Source organism: Chelonia mydas, chromosome 7 (assembly GCF_015237465.2).
Source record: "Chelonia mydas isolate rCheMyd1 chromosome 7, rCheMyd1.pri.v2, whole genome shotgun sequence".
NCBI classification, from domain to species: domain Eukaryota; kingdom Metazoa; phylum Chordata; order Testudines; family Cheloniidae; genus Chelonia; species Chelonia mydas.
The window spans coordinates 105,232,219-105,259,414 of NC_057853.1; the positions used below are offsets into that span (position 1 = coordinate 105,232,219).

General features: G+C 41.7%; 1 protein-coding gene across 8 annotated transcripts in view; it reads left to right on the top strand.

Moving 5' to 3' along the window:
- Positions 1 to 27,196, top strand: part of FGFR2 (fibroblast growth factor receptor 2) — a 170,126-nt gene that overhangs the window by 66,953 nt on the left and 75,977 nt on the right. For 6 of the 8 annotated variants that reach the window (XM_037903929.2, XM_043551937.1, XM_037903927.2 and 3 more), the window contains one exon: positions 11,696 to 11,953. In XM_037903929.2, the coding sequence (XP_037759857.1) occupies positions 11,779 to 11,953 (175 nt within the window). In that variant the 5' untranslated portion in view covers positions 11,696 to 11,778. Of the gene's footprint in view, positions 1 to 5,902; positions 6,409 to 8,599; positions 8,728 to 11,695; positions 11,954 to 27,196 lie in introns of those variants that run through there. The other 2 variants (XM_027826641.3, XM_027826642.3) reach the window with 2 other exon arrangements.

Here is a 27,196-nt window from a genome sequence, read left to right on the forward strand (position 1 = left end):
TTTGTTTAATATTTGTACTGTGGGTAGTGCCTAGAAGCTCCAACTGAGACCCGGGCCCTGTTGTGCTAGGCAGTGTACAATGACCGAGTAAAAGTTGAAGAGTTTACAATCTAAACAGACTAGACAGACAAAGGATGGGAGAAAAGAAGGCTCTATTCTCTATTATCCCCATTATCTAGGTGAGGAGCTGAGTCACGGAGAGATTCAGGCCATGGCTAAAGCAGCACTTCTACCGTGCTGCTGCCGTAGCGCCAGAGTGTAGACGCTTCCTATGTTGACGGAAGGGGCTTTTCGACTGATGTAGGTAATCCACCTATTTCAAGAGGCAGTAGCTAGGTCAATGGAAGAATTCTTCCACTGACCTAGCTGTGTCTATGCTCAGGGCACAGAATTTTTCACAGCCCTGAGCCACATAGGTCGGTCAAGCTAATTTTTAATTGTAGTCCAGGATCACACAGAACACCTGAGGCCTCTAGCCCCTTAATGTAGATCTAGACTACAGCAACAGAAGGGGCTTTTCCATAAGTGTAGGTAATCCACATTCCCACATGACAGTAGCTAGATTAATGGAAGAATTCTTTCATCAGCCTAGCGGCGTCTCTATCAGGAGTTAGGCTGGCATAGCTACAGCACTTTCATACCCGGAGCACAGCTATATTGACCTAAGTTTTAAGTGTAAGTCACCACACCATCCTTCTTCTTTAAATCTATCATGCAACAAAGTTATACAAATAATTTTTTTTAAAAATTCTGGAATCCTATAGGTAAAATAAATATACAATATTCAGCAGTTGTCAAGGAAGGTTACATGATTTACTATCTAACAATCTAAAGAACGTATAGCTGGACAGCGCCTAGCACAATGGAGCTCTGATCCTTGGCTGAGGTCAGCTGGCACTATAGTGAATGCAGATGAGAAATGATCATTTATTTTTGTCCGAACTGTCTTAATGCATTAGCTAAAATAATTGTATTTCTCTTAGTAGACTCTGCTGTGGCATAATGAAAATGGGATAGACCAAAAATTGAAAGGTATAAGCAATTACATTGCAACAAACTGTAGTTTAAAGAAAAAAGGGTCTTACAGTTGCTGGATGCTTAGTATAGCTTTATCTTCTTGTGGATGGCAAACTGGAAAACTCTGATGATGCTCTTGACATATCCTGCTGCTGCACAATAATTTGATAGTCAGTTTCATGCTTTGGTGTGTAATGACTGATTCTACTGGCATTAAAATAAATAAATTCTTACCACAATTTTTCAGTTGTGCAGCATCTTTATTGACGTTGCAGTCTAATAATTTAAGCCTTATGATGGGCACTCTCATTTAAAGAACACCTTTAATAATAATCATTTATATAGTTTGAAGTGACTTCCATCCCAAAGTATCTTAGAAAATGTATATAGCAACCACTTCACTTACCATTGGAAGAAGAGGGGTAAAAAATGCTGAGGCCAAGATGTTCAAAAATGGATGCCTGCGGTTGGGTTCTTAAATCCACATTTAGGCATCTAAAGAAGTTGCTATATTTGCAAAGGTGCTGAGCATCCAAAATATGCATTGATATCAGCTCCTACTGAAGTTGATGGAAGCTGCAAGTGCTTTGAAAATCAGGCATATTATTTAGGTGTTTAAATATGGATTTAGAAGCTTAATTTTAGGTTATATTTAAAACAAATATTGGCCCAAATGTCTAATATTGCACAGCATTATTAGACAACATTTTAAGACAAGACATGAGCAACTTACCCAAAATGGGGAAAATAGTACGTGGGCAGATAGCTGGAGTTAGCCCAGGACGCTGATGTAACTGGAACTAACATTCCTCTCATTTGAAAAATGCCATCGGAACTTTTAGGAGTAGAAGTGGTCCATTTTTAGGTCCTCAGGGCTGTAGTTAGACCACATTTGATGATAGATAGCTTGTAGAGTGTAACTGCATTACATTTAAAAGTTAGGATGAGATTTTCAAAGGGTCTAAGAGAGTTAGGTGCCCAATTCACATTGCCCTTCAATGGAAGTTGGGCACCTAAGTGCCTTTTGGCCTTTGAATGTGAAGGTGTATGGAACCTGAGTTTTGGCTCATTCTGTTATGAAGGGTGAAAACCAGGACCAGGTACAAGTTTAAGTTCAGATCCTAGTTTCCCCAAAGTCTGAGTGTTGTTCAGATCTAGAGATTGGACTGAACTCATCTCTAATTACAGTTGTGCTTTCATCTGGAATTTGAGTCTTATACTTTGTGCCATAGTTGATGCTGAATGTTAATTAGATCAATGTCTATTTATGGAGTAGAGAAACAGGGAGCCCGGATGACTGAAGTGACAAAGATTTCAGAGCACTGAAAGATTCAATTTAACTTTCTCCCCCTCCCTCCTTCCTTCTTCCCTCTCCCCCACCCCACAACTTCCTTCAGTCCATATGCTAGGAGACAGTACAGTTCGTGCTTTTGAAACTTATGGTGCAAAGGAGTATTGATGTCCTCATTTTCCTCCTTCCCTATTGAGGTATCATTACCAGAATGAAAAAGGATGTGAGAGCTTTTGAAAAAAGGGTGACTACTCAAGACACTTTATAAAGGGGGAAGAAAAGGAAAGAAAATAGAACTCAGCAGGGGGTAGAAAGATTCTGAATGTGTGCCTCTTCTGACTTTTCTTTTGCTGAAAACCTGGAGCTGCTGTTCCTATTTCAGCTCAAACTGTCCTAGTTGTTGATGGCTTTACTGCCCTTGCTCCTGAACCTCAACAGATTGGGGCTTATTTACCTATTCACACTCCACTGAGGAACCTCGTTAATATGCTTATTAGCCACATCATTCTCTTGCTGCAGGGTTGACAAAAAAGATTCCAGCCACTTTGTGAGAGAGAGAGAGAGAAGGGCTGCGGGGAGGGAATTCTAAGGAGATTACGCTTCCATTCAGCAGCCTAACTGGTGTGAAAGCCTCCCTGGGCCCACTGAAATCACTTGAAGCCTAAATATGATGACAGAATTTATTTTTTTTAAATTTTAAACAGGCTTTTGCTTTTCTCAGGTTGAGAAGTTTCACTATTGTGGGTTAGCTTGCAAATTGACTCATTTAAGAGAATAGGGTGCTGTTGATAGATAGCTGCTGTCTTTTCATCCCTCCGAAAAATAAATTCAGAGAACTGTTTCCAGATATAAAAATAGATGTCCTTATCTGTCATTATCAGTGGAATGCTTCCTTTTCGTTCTTTCAGAGTATGCAAAGATATTGATGAATGGCGAAACTGCTGTTTCCTGTGTTGGCCAATAATTTATGTGAGAATGTGTTGAGTGTTTTCAATGGACATGCTTGGAGCTGGGGAAATTGGATCTTGACTGTGACATCTCGGCTTCTCAATTAGATCATTCCAGTGTCCATTACTTTAGGGAGAAAATTAAGAATTCCAGTCAATGACAAACTTGTCCCCATCCCTTCCATAGCTTGTCTTAATGATGGTGACAAGGTAAAAGTACTTCCTGGGAGACGTACATATAGTTGTGAACATTTGAAAATGAGTTTCTGATGTCCCAAAGCATGTGAACGGAGATATACTGTGTTGTGGGTTTCAGAGTAGCAGCCGTGTTAGTCTGTATTCGCAAAAAGAAAAGGAGTACTTGTGGCACCTTAGAGACTAACAAATTTATTTGAGCATAAGCTTTCGTGAGCTACAGCTCACTTCATCGGATGCCCATTTGTCAACATTGCACACAGATTAGAAAATGTGCAGTAGCGCTGTGCTTAAATAAGCTAATATTAAATTGATCAACCCTCTAATTTAATTTGAGGCAACTGCTGCATATTGATCTTGTTGTCAAGCTGATTCCACAGAACAAGCATTAAATAGAATCTATATAAATAACCTTTTTGTTATTAGTGTTTATTTTAGTAGCAGTTTAAGATGTTTGAATTATGCATTGTTTTTAAATCTGTGTGTCCAGGCAAATAACTTCTGCTGGACTATTTGATCAGACTCTTCTTTTTAGAACTCAGGAGTACATTTCTTAAAGAGGCACTGTCCCTGAAAATCAGATGCTAATTTTATGTTTCATACAACAAGGTTTTGCCAAACCTAAGGTTGATTATTTATTTATTTTACTGTGGTAGCCCCCAAAGGCCCCAGTCAGGATTTCAGAGTAACAGCTGTGTTAGTCTGTATTCGCAAAAAGAAAAGGAGTACTTGTGGCACCTTAGAGACTAACCAATTTATTTGAGCATAAGCTTTCGTGAGCTACAGCTCACTTCATCGGATGCAAGTCAGGATTTCGGGGCCCATTATGGGAGGGGCTATAGAAACACACAGGTAAATGCAGTGCCTGTCCCCAAAACTTACTCAATATAAAGTTATCCATTTATTTTCCTAATTCGTTTTTTGTTTGACTTTAAACGTTCCTCTGCTGTGTTAGCAACCCAGACTGTTCACATTGTGCTAGTGCATGACAGCCAGACAGTGAAAGTGACAAAAAGTAGGAATGAAATTAACCAGCCTGTTTTCCTTGTCCAGGCTGAGGGAATGAAGTTCATAAACAAACAGCACAAATGGTGGAAAAATAGATTTTTACAATTTTCAGCTTTAACCATTGGAAGTGTTCTTAAAAACATAAGTAAAGGTTTTTTGTCAGTGTTGTTTTAATGGATGGTGCTGAAATTGTGAGGGTTGACGGTCATATGCAAGCTGCCTGTTTTACTGCTTCTTTATAATACACCTCAAGCTCGGATCCTTGACATTTAATATGGATGATGTTGTGCAAGATTGTTTTCCCGCTAAAAATTAGGGTCCGAGTTAGCAAAGCCCTTCAGTACATGCTTAGCTTTAAACCGATGTCACTGCCCATCGCCTTCAAGGAGAGAAGCTGAGCACGTGATTAAGTGCGTGCGTTGCTGAATCGGGACCGAGCTGAATAATTTTTTTTTTAAATCAGCTTTTACCCCTAAGCTTTCACCTGTGTCTTTGTCACTCTCTTCTTCCCAGGAGGGTAAATTCTCCCAGTAATGAAGTACTTGTGGCACCTTAGAGACGAACAAATTTATTTGAGCATAAGCTTTCCTGAGCTACAGCTCACTTCATGGGATGCGTTCAGTGGAAATTCAGGTATTTTCCACTGCATGCATCCGATGAAGTGAGCTGTAGCTCACGAAAGCTTATGCTCAAATAAATTGGTTAGTCTCTAAGGTGCCACAAGTCCTCCTTTTCTTTTTTGCTAATACAGACTAACACAGCTGCTACTCTGAAATCTCCCAGGAATATTATACATTATGAAGGCTAGTGCCAGTACAATTCACTACTATTTAGAGACGTTTCAGAGTAACAGCGGTGTTAGTCTGTATGCGCAAAAAGAAAAGGAGGACTTGCATCCGATGAAGTGAGCTGTAGCTCAGGAACGCTTATGCTCAAATAAATTGGTTAGTCTCTCAGGTGCCACAAGTACTCCTTTTCTTTTTACTATTTAGAGCTTGATCTATTGCCAACTTTCTGTGGACTTCAGTGGGTCAGGATCAGTCCCTTTATGAAACAATTAGAAGAGGTTAGGGTAGTTTTTAAAAATATCGGGATATTTTAAATGCTATCGGTTTCCAACATGAGATGGGGGGGGGGGCGGGGGCGACTCGCCTGGCAGACAGGAGCCTGTAAATTTCTTTCAGTGCAGATTTTAAAGGGGGATTTTCTCCCTGCTCATTTGGTTGTGCCACTTGGAGGCGTTTTCAGAGCGAATGCTCTAAAAGAGAGAGGGAGGCAGAGAAATCCCCGCTCCGAGTCCCGGTGCATCTAAGGGGGAAGAGTCTGCGGAGTTAAACATTGCCTGGGACGGCTGTGATTGGCAGAGGGAAGAAGAACTGTCCAGGAAATGGCTCGAGTTTCAACGAGGGGGGAGTGACCAGGGGAGGGAGGAAGGGGAGAGAGAAAGAGAGGAGTGTGTAGGGGGAGGGAAAAAAAGGGTTTGTAGACTTGACAAAGCTTTAGAGATTACAACCGGAATTCTGAATGGAGTGGACCTGGACCTAGGACTTGTTTTTAAAAATCCCAGATATGCCGTTGTGTTGGCTGGAAGTTATTCTTCCCTTTCCCCAAGGCTGGATCTCCTCTCTGAGCCCCTAACTGGAGAAGTGGAGGGAAGAAAAGTTTGGCTGATTATTAAATCGAGGCTTATTTCGTTTTAATTTTTTTTTTTAATCTCTATTCTCCCGGCAATTTGCGTGCGAATTGCGCGGCTCAGGCGCTCCTGTTCCGCAGCCTGGGTTTGCCACCGAGGGGCCGAGCGCCTGAATGTGGAATAACCGAGGCACGATTGTTTTTCTTTGGAGAAGTTTCCCCCCCAAGGGAGCCTGTCTTCGTCACTTTGATTCATCCTGCGCACACGCCTGCTGCAGGGGGAAAGCAGATCGCTTACTCGGAGCCTTTTCATTCAAGGTAATTGCACCAGTGGTGGGTGGAGGAAACAGAGCCTTAGCGGAGCGGGACTGGGGTCGCAAGGACCCGAAACGCAGCAAGGAAGGACTCGGTGGCTCTGGATCCCTTGCCCATCTCTAGTGTGGGCCTCCCTCTCCCCCCCCCCTTTTTTTTTTTTACTTACAAACGGCTCTGTGGGCCCCATCCACTCCTGCCTTGCACCTTGTGCAGACCTGTCCACACCCGTGCAAAACGCTGCGCCGTTCCCACTGACAATAGCTTTGCGCTGGTGACAAGCCAGGCAGCGGCGAATCGGGCTCTGCCCTAGACTCGCAGGAACGTGGAGTTGTTCATTGGGGGTCTGCAGACCCCCTGTCAGCTTAGCCAGCCTGATCTCAGCCCTGCAGGTTTATTTAACGAGGATGTCTTTTGTTTTGGATTGAGGGAACTGAGGCCAAGCACCCAGGGAAAAAAAATCCGATCGGGGAACTTCCCCCTCCCCCAAAGAAGAGGGTTGATTTTGAATGCATGCTCATTTTTGTACAGTGGCCTTTGGCTATGAGCGCCCGGTAGAGCGGCAATGAAAATGCTCATCCCTCATGTATCATTTCTGCTACTACAAGTACAATAAAAGAGATTACCTCATCCACTACAAGACTGCATTTTTTGTCTTTATTGCATGTGGACTCGGTCATCTTTGCTGTTAATTACAGTGAAGCCTGACAAACCTTAACCCTTCTTTATTTTTTCTATACACGGTTTATTCCTAGCAATTGAATGCCATCTTTCTTACCCAATTCATAGAAATCCACTTATTAATATTCAGTGGTTACAACACGATCTAATTTGCCTGGCCTATCAGTAAACCATTATCATGCTCTTAATTAAAAGGGAGCTAACCTTTGGGGGGCAAAAATAGATCTAGAGTACTCACTTGCAGTAAAAGTGGGGCTAAGTCTTTCAAACACCTAACAAGTTAAAGCTTGTGTGGCAATGTTTTAAACCTATGTGGCTGTGGAAGGCCACAGTATAAACTCAACACATGGAATCTTTTAGCAATAGTTGCAGCAATCTGTGTCAATGGAGAGAAGACTTTTACATGGAGCTTAGTGAAAACATGGAGCAAAAGTTGTTAAAATCAAAAGTACAAGAGGTTCCTCATCTAGCCATGCATGATTTAGGTACTTTTTCGGGTTTTTTTTTTTTAAGCGATACATAATTTCCCCTTTCTAATGAAATATATATTTAAATGTAAAACTGCCCTTTCAAACAGTGACCTATTATGAGTTTGGTGTGAAACGCTATCAACATTTAAAACCTCATTGTCTCCTTTGTACCAAATCCCTGTAAATCTTCCACTAGCCTTTACTCATTTTCATCTGAAAAGCCTGTTTGAGCTGAATAGACAGCAATCAGTAGCCTCTGTACCTCTCTCCCTCTCTGGAATGTCAATTAAAATGCAGATTCCCCCTCCCCACCCTTCCCCCCCCCCCCCCCCCCGATCTCTTGGTGGCAAAAGACTCGGAAAAAAAACAGGATAGTCCAGGAAAGTAAATTAAAAGTCCAAACAATGAAGTCTCACCGAAACTGCTAGCCAATTGCCATTAGTCCTCTAGAATTCATGTTTAATAGCTGTGATACTCAGATCTACTTAGAGATTGAATTGAGATGAGTTTTAGTTTTATATAATGTATATGACATTAGCTCAATTATACTGTCACTTTTTAACTGCTGTACAGCTCATTCCCTTAGCGGCAGCTGATAGTCATATGATTTTTAGAAGGAGAGATCCATACTTGATTCATATTTTGGTATCCCCTGATGCCTAAGTGTTCTACAGTGTGCAATGTATTGATTTGGATAACATGCTCTCTACAAATTGCAACCTCTCTGGGGAGTGATAAACATCAACACAACAATGGGACGAGATTAAAAAGAGCTCCGAAGATTGAATTTAATTAAAGCCACTGCTGAACAAGTACTGTGTGTGTGTTTAAAGTTGAACTACAGCTTGGAGGAATTTGGTTGCGCTCCCAACTCAGGTTGTTTTCCCATGCTTGTCAGTTTGGCAAAGAAATTTGGGCAGGTATGTGACGAGGTGAAAATTGACTTGATGAGCGGGTGGCAAGGAGAACGATCAATCATTGGAGGCTGACAACTCCTCCCCAAAGTGTAGGCTGAGAAGAGAGACAGAGTTCCCTTTCAAGGGGAAAAATAAACACTACGTGTGGCTTTCACTGAGTCTGAGACTCCAGGAGGGATTATGGTATTGTAGTCAGGAAGCCAGAATTGTGGAGGCCAAAAGCATGCTGGGGCTGTGTTCCAAACATTGAGATAGAGGTACATAATTATCCAGAGTAGGAGGTCTTTCCAAATTCCAAAGAATTGTCCACCAGCCACAGTGGCAATTAAAATATGAAAAGAATTTGGTTTCATTTCTTTTTTGGGGGGTGGGGTGGGGGGAGGAACTGCTTTGAGATGTGGGATTCTTGAACTGCTTTGGGGGCACCTTAAAGACTAAAAGATTTATTTGAGCATAAGCTTTCATGGGTAAAAAGTCTTGTGGGGGAAATCCCTTCTCTTCATGTGTCAGTATATTTATGTCTGCTTCTGTAATTTTCACTCCATGCATCTGAAGAAGTGGGGTTTTTACCTATGAAAGCTTATGCTCAAATAAATCTGTTGGTCTTTAAAGTGCCACCGGACTTCTTGTTGTTTTTGTGGATACAGACTAACACGGCTACCCCCTGATACTTGAACTGCTTTAACATTTTTGGGTACCTGACATATTGCAATGCAAATTGCTTAATGCCTGGATGCAAATATCGGATTTCAGCTTTGCTGTTAAATTGTAAGAGAGATCTGCTGCATTTCAAACCTGCCTTTGCGCCATGGATTAAGAGAACCTATTCTCTCCTGGCAAATGTTCAGATGCAGAAACCATGCTAATACTCAGGTGTGAAGGAGTCTTGACAGAAGCCTAGTGTTATTGGACTGAAGAATGTTTATGATGAGGGCAGGAATAATTTATATACTTTAAAACCTTTTCAGGGGTTTAATGTAGCCTAAAATTCTTTAATGATTAAAATGTGACTAGAGTTAAATAATATTCCAGACCTGTTTTAAATAGTTTTCTTTCTTGCAATGATAGTTTCCTTGCCTGTGATTACAGTTTACATTTATATATACCCTTTAATCAAGTTCAAAGAAGGCTTTATAGAAATGTATTAAATTAGCTTCACAACCATCCAGTTAAGTCATTAAGTATTGTACCTATTTTACACATGGGTAAACTCACAAAGAAGTGAGTCAAATGGCAGTTAGGAAGAGAGCTCAGGTACAGACTTCTGGTTCCACTGCTCTAATTTCTAGACAGTCAGAGACAAAAGTTACTTAAACTGGTAGCAAATTCACTCCTGCTTAGTTAGTCCTTATTTAAACATTTTTTTTCAGATCCTCTTTAAAATCAAAGGAGTACTTGTGGCACCTTAGAGACTAACAAATTTATTTTAGCATAAGCTTTCGTGAGCTACAGCTTTAACCTGTCTTTAAAATCATTCCTTGCAGTGATCTAGTGTTTGTTTCATTGAAGGTTTAATGATAGCTGTTACAATATACATTATGAAAGCTCATGCAATGTTTAAATTTCATTTCACAGAGTATAGATCTGCATGAGATAAGGAGAAAAAAAGCGGTGGCTTGAAACATCATGTATTAATTAGCAAAAAGTATCTTGCAATTACATTTTTAAAATGTTTAATACATTTCTGTATCTGAAACCTGAGTTACACTGTGTAGTATCTGAGGGGGCAGAAAATATGACATCAACATTTTCCCTATTTAAGGCACAGGACAGGTTAGTTTTATGCATTATATAGCTTAAACAGGATATCTGAAGGCTGACACATTCTGAATGAACCCAGCAATACTTATTAAAGGATGAATCCGTGTGTCAAACCGTTTAAATGCTGAGGAACCAGGGTGCGGAGTATGTTACGGATAGATGTTTTGGAGAAAGTTCCAGTTAAAAAAAAATAATTGGAGGATGGGAATGGGGAGAAGAGAGAGAGGGACAATGAAAAAGGAATTTTTGATTTTTTTGTTTTTCTTCACAACTACCACCTCTGAAATTTCAGTTAGGACTTAATACAACTAAGATTAGTCATTAGCCAGGTCACACAGATCAGAATTAATGATGCAGTCACTTGATTTATTCATTCCCTGAGGAGTAGTCTTGTTTTGTGTGTGTGTTTCGGGGCGGGGGATGGAGGGGAAGAGAGAGAAGTTTGTGTCTGGTCCAGTTGTTAAGCCACTCTGTGTTGGTGCCGGCATTTTGATCCATGACACATCATTGTGGTGATTACCAGGTCCATTGTGGGAGCTGCAAGTTTCTTTGGCACTAAATTTTTTCCACTACATTGGTGTTTCATAAAGGGTGCTCTTCATCCTTTTAAGTGGCTTGTTTTCAAAAGATTGAAATAAACTTTTTTTCTTGCCTGTATAACGTCTACTGATTCACGTCTATATTCTGTCTCAAGGATGTCTCTCTAGATACCTGTGTATATATGTGTGTTTATATGTATACTTTGTGCGTAAACAAATAGAAATGGTAGATCTTGTGTGATCTCTAGCAGAAATGTATTTTTGTGGCAAACATTATTCAGATTTTCATTTTCCAAAACACAATGAATTGAGCAAGTGCAGCTGCAAAAACTGGACCATTTTAATTGTCCCAGTCATGCAGACATTTGCATTGACAGTGAAGTTAATGCAGAAGAATGTAAATATACACGACAGTTGGAATCCCAAGTATAAAATAAAATATCAAGGAAGATCTAAGTGGCAAAAAGTAGAAAAATACTATATTTCTATGTGGAACATTATTGGTTTGTTTTAAAACTTAGCTGACTCTACAGCTATATAGGTGAGGGACCGAAAGGCCATGCAAACTCAAACATATGTTCAAACAATAGCAAGAACAGAATTTGTATAATTGTGGTACTTTTGTAGCATTAAGGGTTATTTGTCTGCACATGTGTGCCTTTGTATTTCTTAGCAAGCTGTATATTTTTCTGTGATTAAAATAGTTCTTTAAATATGTGCCGAGGAACAATTTTGTGAAATCAAGAAGGGCTTGGTTATGCCTGAGGTGATGATGGAAACTGTTAACAGAAAATGAAAAATCACTCACTTTTCTCGTGCTTTCAAAGCTGTAAAACTATTTCTCCCCCCCTTGGGTTTTTGTGAAGATTTTCAACTGGCATTCAAGATGATTTCACTGACACTACTAAATCTCTCTTCCCTACAGTGGCAGCAACAGTTCCAAGTGAGAAGCTTTTTATCAAGGCTGAAGGCACTGCTTTCAGTCCATGCTTGTGTAGAAGTGTTCAGATGGGATTAAAGTCCACATGGATATATGGAAAAGGACCAGGAACTGGCACTAAAAAGATGGTCAGCTGCAATTCGGGTTGCCTTATATGCTTGGTGGTGGTCGCCATGGCTGGACTTTCCCTGGCTCGGCCATCATACAATTCGGTTGTTCAAGACACCACTTTGGAACCTGAAGGTAAGGCTCTCTAGATTAGAATACTTCAGCGTCAAAATAAGTTCATTTGAAATGGTGCCTGAAATATAACTAAATTAGTTTATTTGCCCAGATAAACATAGAGAAAGTGTCAGGTTAGACCAGAAATAGTTTCATGTATTCTAATTCTCTCCCTTCCAAATATGGGTTCCGATTCGGCAAATGTGCATGTACTTAACTTTATGCAGGTGAGTTGTGTCAGTGACTTCATTCGGACCTTCGCTTGTGTGTAGTGTTAAGCATGTGAGTATATGATTGCAGGAATGGGTCTGTGGTTTCCTTTAAGAGAATTCATCTCCTAGCTGAATGGAGCCACTGTGTTTGTACACATCTGTTACACATTCTGAGCTTATATATATATATATAAGAAGCATAAATGTCTTTAAAAAATCCCATTTATTTTTCATCATTTGTGCTGATTATGTAATTTTGCAGTTCACTCTGCTAGGAGAATGAAAACGGGTTACTCAGTTTTATTTTTGTTTATGGTCAGTTTCTGTTATTGTTTCTAATGCCCCAGCACAAACTCTGGAGTGTCTGGTTTGCAAATCCTACGGGGGAATGCTTAAATCCACACTAGATAGATATAATGTAGGATTTGCAAACCATACACTCCAGAGTTTGTGCTAATATATTTAGTTTGGGTTATAGTGTTATACAATTATATATAGTCTGGATTTAAGCATTCCCCTGTAAGGATTTGCAAACCACACACTCCAGAGTTTGTGCTTATATATTTAAAATTAATATATTAATTCAAGTGAAAACAAAGAATAATGTGAACATTTCTATTTATAGTATGCTTTATATAAACAAGTTCTTATAAAATCTAATATTTTGAGCCTAAATGTGCCAGAAACTGTTTCTTTAGGGATATCTTTGTGCAAACTGATTTATTTGTTGAATTTTAAGAAGGTGTTTTTATTATAACATGTTTATTGTATTTTAAGTATATTTTTGTTATGCCGTACAGCACCCTCACTGGCCCCCTAGGCACCTTAATGGGGATGGTTGTTTCTTAATAAAGTTATCTTGTAATACAGTGCATGGATACATTTCTAATAACTGGGCTGTCAAAACAGTCTTCTCAAAATAATTGTGTATTGGCCCCTTCCTATCCCAAAAGCATTGTTTAAATAATGTCGCCTCTCTCTGTTATATTGTTCACATATAGGAATACCGCTTTGGTTTTCTTCAATGTATTTCAACGCTGAACTTCTTTGTTTCAACCCATTATGTCTAAAAGTAGGGTTACCAGTTAGTGAATTTTAAAAATAAATTCCTAATACATTCTTATAGATGAGTGAGGTTGGATTATTTAGATATGAGTGCTCTCCCCTAGTGTACGTTCATAAAAATATTAACAAAGTATTGTAATATTGAAGTCTGTCATCAATAGAGATTATTGGTAGCAAAGTAATTTTGCTCATGGTAATATGAGAATTAAAAAAAACAAACAAAAAAAGGGCCAAACTCTCATCACTGCTTAAGGGACCTGTTTGTTCAATAGCCCACCAGGTGCTTTCTTGACTTCTTGGGAGCATGACAAAATCATGAATGATTCTGATTTCAGGGCTGCTGTTTATGGCAAGGGCTTATGGTTTAAGGGTTAATGCAGAAGGAATGTGATTTCATTGCAGGGCAGTATAGTAAGAAGATAAATGTTTTCATCTTACGGTCATCATCATTTTTCAGTTTTATAGGGAAGAAATAACCATTATTTTTATTTTAAACTTCCAATTCTAAAATATGATGCCTACAAAATGAGTATCCACTGGATGAAATCTGGATCTTATCAGAGTGTAAATTATTGAAAAGAAGTTAAAAATTTTTCCCTGGGCAGGAATGTCACTTACATAAAACAATTTCAGATGTGAGAACACTGAATTACTACCAGCAAAGCGAAAATAGGCTTTTGAATTAATGGCATAATAGCTTTCATCTTGCAGAATAGAGGGAACCGTGTGGGATTATATTGGAGATTTGGGAAATAAAAACTCCTTTTTGTTTATTTCCAGTATATCTTGGCACTTTGAGTGAGAGTTCATCTCAGTCTGTTTATAAAGCAACTGGCTCAGTGGAGCTTGATTCTGACTGTGGCCTCTAGGCAGTACCGTAATAAATAATATTTACACAGTAGACTACATCTATCAAAAACAAGCCAATTTATCTTGCAGTGTCATATATACTCACTAAGGGCCCGATCCTGGCAGCAGGAGTGCTGGAACAATTTGTGTAGTGGGGTGCTGAGAGCTATTGAACCAAATTGTAAACGCTGTATATGATGGAAGCCACTTCAGGCTAGGGGGTGCGGCCGCACTGCCAGCAGCCCTAATTCCAGCACCTATGCCTGCCAACACTTATTGCTGATTGGAGTGCGTCCTACCGCATGTCCTAGTAAGAACTAACATTAGCAGTGTTTGCAGCAGCAGAATGTTAAGGACTCGGTTTTAAGCCTGCTTGTGTGTCTGTAGAATTATACCTAGCACTAAATGTTATGGGGCGGGAAGAGTAGTTCTGAGCAGGGGGAGTAACACAATCTCCACTTTCAAATTATTGTGATATTTAGAAATAAGCATATTCGACAGCATATAATGGAGTTCTTCTGTTATTGCACACTCACACTATGCAGTCTTTTGATTGCAGCCAGCACTTAAAATGCTGGGGTGGGGTGGGGGGAGTTGACCGCACACATAGGGTTACTTTGTGAACTGAATAATTAGTTTAGACACACATTTGATAAAGGGCAAGCTAACCCTTGACCTTCCCCTCACCCAAGTTGTCTGTTATGAAGCCTGCCAGCTAGCTAATTTAGTCCCCTCCATGCAGGACTTTGACACTGCGCTCTGTATACCCAGACTCACTATTTCCACCTTTTCCCCACAGTTTCAGGAACAATTGTTTTTAATTTAGCGCTGTTTTTAAAGCCCTAATTTAAACTCTCCATAAAGCACAGCCTAATTTCAAGCCCTGTGAAAAACACAATAGTTTAAAATTAGTCTTAAAGTGTAGGAGTAGCAGGGTATACAATCTCTTCAGATGGGTATCCCCCTGGGTGATGTATGCTTATGTTAGACACACAAGTGGCTAATAATTTGTCATTTGATATTTAACTCAGTAACAAGTATTCACTGATAGTAAATGAACGTAAATACCAGCTGGTGTAATTAAATACCTAAAGCAGTTCATTAATCTCTGTAAAGTGTTTCATAATCCACTGGCAAAGAACTGTGCTTAATGTTAATGTCACTTGATTAATACAGTCCAATCACAATTAAATCAAGTAACACAATCCAATCTAAGTCAGAATTCTTTTCATCATTGCTACCCAGACTTGATTTGCCTGTGCTGGGACAGACATCGGAAATGAAAAGAAGAGCAAACAAAAATAAAAAATGAGTTAAAGTTCCCTATTATGCAGGTTGTGAGGGGCATCCGGCAGAAGAACATATTTTAACATAGCTTTTATTTTTTCCCCTTTGTGAAATCCTCTTATTATGCTCAGGACTGCAGGAGGTATTCCAGAAGGCATAATTTTGTGATACTACAAGTACTATTGGTAGCAATGACATTTTTGGTATGAGTCAAGTCACAGAATGATGCATTTTGGGATGCCTTCTTATCTAAGGAAATAATAGAATTTCAGAGGGAAGAAAATAAGTTCCAATTTGCCCTTTTAAATTATATGCCTGACAAGGGCAAAGAAATGTCTGTTTTAAACTCAATTTTCACTTGAGTCGTGCATGGTGTAGCTATAGCATATTAGAGAAAAACTGCATCCATTTTGCTCAGCCCAGTGGTATGGCAGTTCACTGGGTAAGAAGCACTTGTCAGCAAGAATAAACTATAATTAAGAGAAAAAAAGGCAACTGGTATTTCTGAGACTAGTGTGGAAGTGGCCATGTTGTGTTTATGTGGCATCTTTTGAAACACTCAGGCCTGGTCTACACTACGAGTTTATGTCGGATTTAGCAGCGTTAAATCGAATTAACCCTGCAACCGTCCACACAACAAAGCCATTTTTTCGACATAAAGGGCTCTTAAAACTGATTTCTGTACTCCTCCCCAATGAGGGGATTAGCGCTGAAATCGACATCGCCGTTTCGAATTAGGGTTAGTGTGGACGCAATTCGAAGGTATTGGCCTCTGGGAGCTATCCCACAGTGCACCATTGTGACTGCTCTGGACAGCACTCTGAACTCAGATGCACTGGCCAGGTGTACAGGAAAAGCCCCGGGAACTTTTGAATCTCATTTCCTGTTTGGCCAGGAGGGCTTATCAGCACAGGTGACCATGCAGAGCTCATCAGCACAGCTAACCATGCAGTCCCAGAATCGAAGAAGAGCTCCAGCATGGACTAAACAGGAGGTACTGATCTGATCGCTGTATGGGGAGAGGAATCCGTGCTATCAGAACTATGTTCCAAAAGACAAAATGCCAAAACATTTCAAAAAATCTCCGAGGCCATGAGGGACAGAGGCTACAGCAGGGACGCAACACAGTGCCGCGTGAAACTTAAGGAGCTCAGACAAGCGTACCAGAAAACCAAAGAATCAAACGGACACTCCAGGACCCAGAGCCCCAGACATGCCACTTCTACACTGAGCTGCATGCAATTCTAGGGGGGACCGCCACCACTAGCCCCCCCCGTCCGTGGACTTCGATGGTGGGGTACTCTCCACCATGCCTGAGGATTTTGCAGATGGGGAAGATGAAGAGGAGGAGGAGGAGGGCGAGCTTGAGGAGAGCACACAGCACACTGTTCTCCCTGACAGCCCGGGTCTTTTTATCACCCTGACTGAAATATCCTGCCAACCCAACAAAGTTGGAGAAGGGACCTCTGGTGAGTGTACCTTTTAAAATATAATACATGTTATAAAAGCAAGCATTTTTTAATGATTAGGTAGCCCTGAAGACTTTGGATGCATTCTTGGCCAGTACAGCTACTGGAAAAGTCTGTTAACGTGTCTGGGGATGGAGCGGAAATCCTCCAGGGACATCTCCATGAAGCTCTCCTGGAGGTACTCTAAAAGCCTTTGCAGAAGGTTTATGGGGAGAGCAGCCTTATTCCGTCCTCCATGGTAGGACACTTTACCACACCATGCTAGTAGCAAGTAATCTGGTATCACTGCATGACAAAGCCAGGCAGCGTATGGTCCCGGTGTTTGCTGGCATTCAAGCGACATCTGTTCTTTATCTCTCTGTTTTATCCTCAGGAGAGTGATATCGTTCACGGTAACCTGGTTGAAATAGGGGAATTTAATTAAGGGGACATTCAGAGGTGGCCATTCCTACTGGGCTGTTTGCCTGTGGCTGAAAAGAAATCCTCCCCTCAGTTAGCCACGTGGTCAGGGGTGGGGCGGGGGCATTGGCGCTGAGCTGTTCGCGTTTGGCTAGCAGGAATCTTCCCTGATACCAGCCACGCGGTGGGCTGAGGGGTAAAGCGATCATCCTGGAGAATTGGATGCGGGGCGGGCGGGGCGGTTAGTTTGGTTTCTGTTGCTGCACGTTAACAGGAAAACGGCAGCACTAAATGGCCAACTCAACGGTCTTTGCTTGGTATGGGAGAGGAGGGTGCTGCTGTTATGAAGGTTGCCGAAGCCAAAAGACTATGGCTTACCATGGCCGCCTGCAAGCCGAATTCTGTTGCCCGGCCCTGCGTGTGTTATCTCTAACACCAAAGCCGCAGGCACGCAATATAAGATGCAAAATGCTACCAAAATCACATGTGCTATGTAATGTGAATAGTGTTGTTCACCGTGAAAGAGTATAGCCATTGTTCTGTAAAATGTATCTTTTCAAATACTTCACTCCCTTTTTTTCCTCAGCAGCTGCAAATGTTTCAAGCCTCCCTCCTCCATCCCAACGGCTATTTCAGATAAGGCGGCGAAAAAAATGGACGCGCAATGAAATGTTCTCTGAGCTCATGCAGTCGTCCGGCACTAACAGCTCAGCAGGATGTGTGGAGGGACACAATAGCAGAGTACAGGACAGTGGCCAATGAACGTGAGGAGAGGTGGTGGCAGGAAGATCAGAGGAGGCATGAGGCAACGCTGGGGCTACTGCAGGATCAAACGGACATGGTCCGGCGTCTGGTGGAGGTTCATGAACGGCAGCAGGATCACAGACTGCCGCTGCAGCCCCTGTTTAACCGACCTCCCTCCTCCCCAAGTTAGGGAATCCCACTGCAGCAAAGCCATCTAGTATGACCTGCACATTTCCCAGAGTGTCTACCTTTGATAGCAGCAGCTTAATGCGTTGGCTACTTGCATCACAGCCACCCCCACAGTAGATTTGCCCACTCCAAATTGATTACCGACTGACCGGTAGCTCTCTGGCATTGCAAGCTTCCACAGGGCTATTGCCACTTGCTTGTGAACTGTGAGGGCTGCTCTCATCTTGGTATTCTTGTGTTTCAGGGCAGGGGAAAGCAAGTCACAAAGTTCCATGAAAGTGCCCTTACGCATGCGAAAGTTTCGGAGCCACTGGGAATCATCCCAAACCTGCAACACTATGCGGTCCCACCACTCTGTGCTTGTTTCCCGTGCCCAGAATCGGTGTTCCACGGCATGAGCCTGCCCCATTTGCCCCATGATCTCCAAATTGCAGGGGAATGCGGTTTTAGAGAAAAGTGTGTTCATGTCCTCATCACTGCGCTGCCATCACCTCCTCGCCTGGTTTTTCAGGTGCTGGTTCTGCATAAACTGCACGATAATGCGCGAGGTGTTTACAATGGTCATAACTGCTGCGGTGAGCTGAACAGGCTCCATGCTTGCTGTGCTATTGCCCGCTCGGGCAATCCAGGGAAAAGGGCCAGAAATGATTGTCTGCTGTTGCTTTCATGGAGGGAGGCAGGGAGGGTTGACTGACAACATTTACCCATAACCACCCGCGACAAATTTTTGGCCCCTTCAGGCATTGGGAGCTCAGCCCAGAATCCCAATGGGCTGAGCTCCCAATGCCTGATGGGGCCAAGACTGCGGGAACTGTGGGATAGCTACCCACAGTGCACCGCTCAGAATGTCGACGCTTGCCATGGTTCTGTGGACGCACACTGCCGAATTAATGTGCTTAGTGTGGATGCATGCACTCGACTTTATACAGTCTCTTCCCAAAAATCAACTTCTGTAAAATCGGAGTACTTTCTTAGTGTAGACATGGCCTTACAGTCATAAAAAAGAGCTCCAATATTTAAAGAACAGGTTTAATTTTTAAATATAAGCCATTAGCTCTGACTTCTGTTAACACAATACTAAAGCAGATTAGAAAATGGTCTGATGGCCACTTCCACTGGGCTCCTACACTCAAACTGTATGAAAGTCTCACACATATTCTCTAATCACTGTGGGTTCTATTGCTCTGGGAACCCCGGGCACCTTGAGTCTTGATTCATACCCTGGAATCTAGTAAGCTGTTCCTCAGACTCCATGTGCATGTGTGCCAGGTTGCCACTCCTAAAGTATTGTATTTTTTGGTTGGTTGTGGTTAGATGGTTCCTGCTCCCAATCTAAAGGCATTGTGGAATGGCATGAAGCATCAGAATCCTTCTTCCTACTCCTCCCCAAAACAGAGAAAGAAGACCAGCTACATGATGCACAGAGATGTGCCCTGTTTGTGAAGTAGCTAAGCAATAATACTGGGGGATTCCTTTAGGTCCCTGTGCTAGGGATTATGGGACAGCCTAGCATCTTCACTAAAGGTTATCTTCTTTCACTGCAATCTTTGGACCTTTAAAAAGACAGACTTAGTTTTAGTTTTAATCTGCATCTCTGAGCTCAAAGAAGCATAGTTAAAAGTACACCAGCATGGATACAAAGATTTTCTCCTCTGCCAGCAAATTCAGATAGGTGGTCAGTAGGTGATAGGACAATACAAAATACTTCAATTTGGTCTGCATGCTTTGTAAAAGGCAAGGGAATGTAGATATGTGAACAAAAATAATTTTGACTTGATAAAACTTTGAGCCATTTATAGTGAAAGTCATGGACAGCAAGGCCTTGTCCCCATTAAAGGATTAAACAGTGGTAGTAACAAACCCTGGTTCTTTTTAGTATGGCGCCAAGAAAATCCAATGGCTGGAAGCTGAGCTCAGAAAAATTTGAACTGAAATTAAGATTCAAATTTTTAACTATGGTAATGAACCACGGGAAAAGATTTATCAAGAGATGTGGTAAATTCTCTATCAGAAGAATTCTTTACAGCAAGATTTAGATATGCTCCGGTTCAATAGCAAGTTTTGAAGCAAGAATTGTTGAGTGAAGTTCTATGGCCTATGTTGTACAAGAAGTCACACTAGATGATCATGAACATCCATTTTGAACTTAAATCTATGAACCGTTAGCATGGACAAGGCCTAAATCTGCAGGCATGTGCGTATTATACTGCTGTACTGATCATACACTAGCATGTGTTAAAACTTCAGCTATATTTGCATTTTTTCAAAGTATCAGAAACAATTGCGCATGATAGGCTAATTTGCTACATTTTAAACCCAGTCCCTTTTTTATAATCTTGTGGGGGCGGGGTTGGGGGGTTTTTTTTTTTTGGTTTTTAGTTTTTTCTGGGCCAAAAACATTTCAGACTGGTTGAGTTCTTTTTTTTTCTTTAACTTGTGACTAAAAAACTAAAACAATTAAATGGGTGTGTATTTTTCTAATTTTAAAATAGTTACTCCTGAGTAGAGAACTTATAACTACATTTTAGCCCATAGTAAATTTTTACAGGCAAGATACAAACTCATTAAAACAGAGTTTACAATAAAAATCCTGACATAACTGCAACTATGTGAGGTTGTAATATATACGAGACAATGGGCTATTATGGCACTGCAGTAATAAATGTGGCATAATTCGTAATGAATATTTTCTCTACACTAGCTTTCCAACTCCAGTAGAAATAGTTGAATCCCCTTCCTTTTATACAAATACACCAAGATTCATGTTTGGTTAAAATAAATGTTTAGTTTGGAAACAGATGGAAATATGAAAAAAAACACTTAACTGTACTCTGTCTTAGTGCATCAGCGTCCCTTCTGATCACGCTGGGTCTTGCACTGTGTCCACTCAGCCCAGCTGGTTTGAATCTATATAGTAGCACATCCTTGGGGTAAGGACCTTAACTTCTATCCCTCTGTGCAAGGGCTTCCCCTTATATATAGTCGGGGGGCACGCTGGCTGGTCCTTATCTTCAAGGCTCTTGGAGGCCCCCTTTGAATCTAATTTTCTGTTAAAGGGGAGTTAAGGGAACACAGGCCCAACCACTGCACTGTCTGCAGCTCAGGGCCCTTAAACCAGGCAGGCAGAATCAATCCTCAGCAATTCTCCTGCTGTGCCCATAGCTCCTGCCTAGCTCCCTTAGTTCTCTAGGCTTTTTCAAATGCATCTGCAAGTCTTCACTCACCACTGAAATGCAGATACTTCTGTAATACATTCAGGATTAACATGCAGGTCTTGTTATAAATCTACAGCACACCACTGCTAGGTGGTAGATACAGCATCTTAAGTTAACAGTTCAAAAAAAAAATTGACCCAATGGACCATCTTTCACTAATATTACCTACTGCCAAGGAGAGAGTTCTGGGACAGGGAATCACTTTGATATTTATTTATACTGTATTAAAAATACCCATACCTTTTAAAATGACTCTGGGACCATCAAGCTGTGAAGATATATAGCCTGTGTAACTGCCTCATCCTGTAACCGTGTCCTCCCTTTCCCCAGGTGCTATTGTTTGTTACTCTCACTGGTTGCATCTTGTTTTAAATTAGGCCCTGACCCTGCTTTGAGAGCTGCAAAGACAGAGCCCTATGCTCAGAGCCCCATTGAAGCCAGTGGGGCCTTGCACAGGTGCAGGTGTCTGATCACATGCAGTACATTGCAGGATCAGAATGGTGGACTGTAAGTTCTCTGGAAAAGGAACTGTGTCTTCCTGTGTGCTCATACAGCTCTAGCACATTGGGACCCTGATCCTGACTGGGACCTCTGGTTGCTACAGCAATATGAATACTGATATATGATACCAGGCTTTAATGCTGGTTAACCAAAGTGGCTATATTTGATTAAAAGGCCTGTGTTGACAGCCTTAGGTAGCATGTCAGGAAAGGGAATGCTCTGAAAAAACAGCCCATCTGGGAGTAAAGTGGGAGGTAGAAAAGACTAGTGTACAGATTCTGCAGTTTAAAATACTTAAAGCAGTGGTTCTCAAACTTTTTTTTTTGCGGACCACTTGAAAATTGCTGAGGGTCTCGGCGGACCACTTAATGAGCTTTCCAAATGTTTTTTGTACTATTAGCTAACTATTGTAAAGCGCTTTGGATAAAAGTGCTATGTAAAAAAAAATTAATAGTTAACTTTTTTTGTTCTACAAATAAAAGCACACGACTCATATTTTAATATCAGTAGTCTTACCTTTCTAATGCGATGGATGTGCCCTCTCTTCCCTGCCACAGCAGCCCCCAAGCTGGGGCGGGGAAGGAGGGTTGTCTCTCCCTGGCAGTTGCAGCCTTGGAGCTGGGGAAAGTTGCCTCTTTCTCTGGCCGCCGCAGCCCTGCACATCCCAAATTCCCCTCACCCCCTCGTCTCACTCCACTTCTCCCTCCCACCTACCCTCTATTCCCCACAAGGCCACCACCTCACCTTACATGTGCATCTTCTCCAGGGTCCAGGCACCTAATTAGTGAAGCCACGCCTGCACGGCTCCACTAATTAGGTGGGTGGCCCTTCACTCTCTCATGTGCGGCCGCCCAGGAGCGCACCTTAGAGGGAACTATCCACAGACCACCTGAATGGAGCTCACGGACCACTGGTGGTCCACAGACCACAGTTTGAGAATCTCTGATTTAAAGCTTGTATCTGGAGAAACTCCATTGGAGCTAACAGATTACACAAAGGTCAGAATTTGGTCCATGCCTCAGCTCCTGATCTTGGGGCTGTGCAGGGCAAATAGCATTAGCATTTAAGTGGAACCAACAAGATTTTGAATCTTGATAGTAGTTGGGACAGACCAAAGTCAGATGATACACCATGGTTTTAAGTTAAGAGTAATGTATTAACGATAGGAGTTTCAAGAATGCTTAAGGGAATTATAGGCATCCAATTCCACTGATGTCTAAAAGTCCCATCCTAGCCATCAAAGGAGGTTTTATTTTACAAGGAGAATAGTGAATTCGCAGAATAGACTTCCAGATGAGGTCAAAAGGAGAGCTGGGTGGGAAATTATTTTCCTGTCCTGCAAAAAATTAGAGATTCCAAGGTTTAAGCCCCTGCAATTCCCACATCCCAGGTGAGCCCCCCCAACTCTTGGGCTATAAAGTTAGTCTCTCTGTCCCAAGGAATATTGAATTATTTCTGTAAGTGGAAAAGCTCTAGCTGGCGAGACTGAGAGAGACCCACCTCTCAATTGTCTGTGGTGGTTAGGGCTCTTCCTGATTTGGAGCAGGGACTTGAACTTTCCTATTTCCCATGTGAGTGCCCTAATCACCGAGAAATTGACTCTGGGTCTTTCTCTCTTTTTTTTATTTTGATGAATTGGCTTTTTCTGACAAAAAACACACTAACAAACAAGCAACCTGTTTTTCCTGAGCTGTTTTAATCAAGAGTATTAATATAGTCGTGTGTGTGGTCTAGTTTTTACTTAAGAAGCAACCACTGCTTTGCTCACAGAGAACCTGAGTATGTCCCCTCTCTGTCCAGAAGTTATGCAACTTCTAATGTTAAAGTTGTACTATGTTCCCATGGTATGTTTACAGTGATAACACCACCAGAGGATGGTGTGAGCCTTGAAGACAGAGGCTTAGTTCCATTTTTATGTGATGGGGAGTGGAAAGCACTTCCCCTTCATCACTCTTATAAATGGAAATAGGGGACTGGATAAAAAGGAATAGTTTGGGATGAGTCTGGTGGTTGGCTTAAGATGCTTTTTTGTTTATTCTGGATCCTGAATCAAATAGACCCACCCCTTTTTCCAGGATCATGTCTCCTATACATAGTGTTTCCCAGTCAAGCAGATAGCGCCAGGTAGCAAAATGAAACCAGCTCAACCCCTCTACTGCTGTGTCATGAAGTAACTGCTCTGTGCAGGAGCAGAAAAGATCTGATGATGTGCTGTTGTTGGAAGGAAAAGCAATGAGGAGACACATGATATTTGTCTCTCTGCCCATCCCTCAAAGTGTGCCTTTTAGCAGTAGTAAAGGTTGTTTCACAAAATGCTACATTCAAGGTTCTAGAAAAGGTTGATGTCCCTTTTTATCATTTTACATGTTACACAAAAGATCCCACTGTAATTAGCTTCAATATTTGCTTTAGTTTTTATGAGATTGATTAACTGTGTGAAGTACACATCATATTCCCCAATAGCATCTAGTTTGCGTAGAGGATAACAACCTACTACTGTGTCCAACTAATGGAGGTATTACTTTAGCTCCAATGATAGGGGTCTGTACTTTGGAGCTGAAGGTCGTGGGTTCAAGTCCTGCCGATGACATGTGGTTTGGTCACCATAACTGCAGTATAATTAAAGGATACTTAATAATGTAACTGGGGTGACTCCCAAGAGCATGTAGTACATAGCTAAACCCAGGAGCATGTAAGACTTGGCACTTCCCATGTGTATTGTGTACTCTTGCAGCCACAACTCCAAGGTCACTTCTGTAGTAACGTTCTTTCTACTGCAGTAAGGTGGACTGTGAATGCTGGGTGAAATTCTCACTTCCTGTGCAAAGCTTGAACAAATAAGCTTTCTCACAGGAGACCAACGCAGAGGTTCTGTGAGATGCAACCATCACTCTCCAACCTGGAGGCAGGACATGTGACACTGAAGCACCAGTACAGTGCCTGAAATAGTTTCTGTGTTCCACTATGCCTTTCCTCCCCCACCAGTAGGGTTTGTAGCTAGAGAATCTGTGTAGTTTGAGGATCTGCTGGCCAGATTACTTCATTACTTCGTTGCCTCCCCAAGAGCCTGCTGGGGCATCCTGTGCAGTGGGCCACCCTGGACCGTAATGCCATCACCTGCAGAGTGCTCTGGAGTTCCTTTGCAATACACTTCATGTTGTCCCAAGTGTAGAATGGTGTCATTTCTGTTGTATTCTGTCCCATCCTTAGCCATGTTAGGGGAAATGTGACTTTCACGCATGGTGTATAAGACTCCTTGGTAATCAGGTCTTTTAAAGAAATTGCAGTTATTTATTTTAAATGCTCTTTTCTGCCATGCACGATCTACATCCTGGTATTCACGGCCAAGACTAAATAGAGCTGAAAGGAGTTCTCTGCAGGAGTATGCAGCATTACTTCTCTCATATTGATAACCAACCAGTTTCCAACCAGTATTACTTGAAATCGAAGTCCTCACACAGGGATTCATTTTAGGTGTGTTTCTGAGGCTTTCCTCTTTGCTAATAGGATCTTCAAATGTTGGAACCCGTTGCTATTTCGCCATCATCATTATTATTATTATTTTTTAAAGTCCTCAGTGCTTAGGAAAACAAGTCAGCGCCGGGTAATATTTTCCCCTTCCCATGATGATGTTGGGAAATATTTCTATTGGAGGAGATTCATTTTTTTTTTCTCCCTGTCCTAGTGTGTGTAGCATGTGAGAGAAGTTATTATGGTCCTGTAGGCTCATACTGTAATTACTGATTGCTGTAAAGTATACACTCATTGGAGTACGAGGTATACAGAACATGACATCATAACTTAACTTGTTTTGCAAGTTTCCTCTGCCAGAGCAGAGTAACTTGACCTTTTGAAATGGCTTTCTGATGTATGGTTTTCATCTCAGAGCTACACCCTTTTTTCATCTTATCTCATTGGTGGTACAGCCCTGCACACCTCAGGTGACTAGTTGAGAAGCCCACTTCTTTATAGGATAAAGATCCAAGGGTTAAAGGATGCCAGAAAAAAATCCCTCAGTTTATTTGGGAATCTGTCTCTTAACATATTTTGTAAATGAGGCTGTGATTTGAAATACTGTAGTTCAAGTAATTTTGTTCAGTAGCTTCTTTGAAACAGAACTAGAATTTGTCACACTTTTCTTCTGTCTGTAACTATCAGAATGAAGTCCAGTTCCCATTCTTTGATGCCATTTATTTTATAAAGACTTTTGCTTCTGATTGTACTGACATTTTTTTAATTTCTTTTTAGAGGAAAAAATTAGTCTCTGCTCTTTGTAGGGCTATTCTTGACCACAGAAGATTTGTGTGTGTGTGTTGTGAGAAGATATTTATAATGGACTGCAGTGTATTTGGGAGATAACGTATGGCAACAGAACAGCTGGAGAAGTCATAGCTATGCCTGGTCTAGGGTTTTGAAAAAAGATTGGGACATGGATGAGAGCTAGTTGGCTGAAGCTCAATCCAGACAAGACTGAAGGGATTCTCGTAGGTTGGGGGAGGGAAGTGGAAGATGTGGCAAGAATGATCCCCACACTATTAAATCGGGGGTGCCCACCCTCTGTGAACTGTGTTCCTTGGTCTTTACCTGCTGCCTGTTGGTTTCTGGATAGTACTAAAGCTTTTGTTTTTGACCTACAAAGCCCAAGTGGTTTGGGACTTTCAATGCCTTATGAGAGACATAGATTCCAGGGCCAGAAGGGATCACTGTGGTCATCTAGACCGACCTCCATAGAGCCTAGACCCGTGGTTCTCAAAGCCGATCCGCCGCTTGTTCAGGGAAAGCCCCTGGCGTGCCTTCCCGCAGCCCCCCCATGGGCCTGGAGCAGTGAACCGTGGCCAGTGGGAGCAGCGATCTGCCGAACCTGGGGACGCGGCAGGTAAACAAACCAGTCCGGCGCGCCAGGGGCTTTCCCTCAACAAGCAGCAGACTGGCTTTGAGAACCACTGGCAGAGACAATTCTGAGATCATATCTTTTAGAAAAACATCCAATCCTGATTTTAAAATGGCCTGTGATGGCGAATCCACATGACCCTTGGTAAGTTCTTTCAATGGTTACTTACTTTTGTTAAAAATGTGCACGTTATTTCCAGTCTGAACTCGCCTAGCTTCAACTTCCAGCCAAGTTGGCTCATGTTATACCTTTCTCTGTTAGATTAGCCTTAGGATAGCCACTCTTCCCATCCCATACTGATACAGTCCCCCTCAGTTTAAAAGAGAGGGAGCTGGCAGCAGAGTCTTCTCTGTGAGGGGCTGTCAACTTTGCAACCAGCCTCTCTGATTCAATACAGCCTGGGTCTTTGTGCTGCAGAGGGTGTTTGGTTATTTACTAAGGCT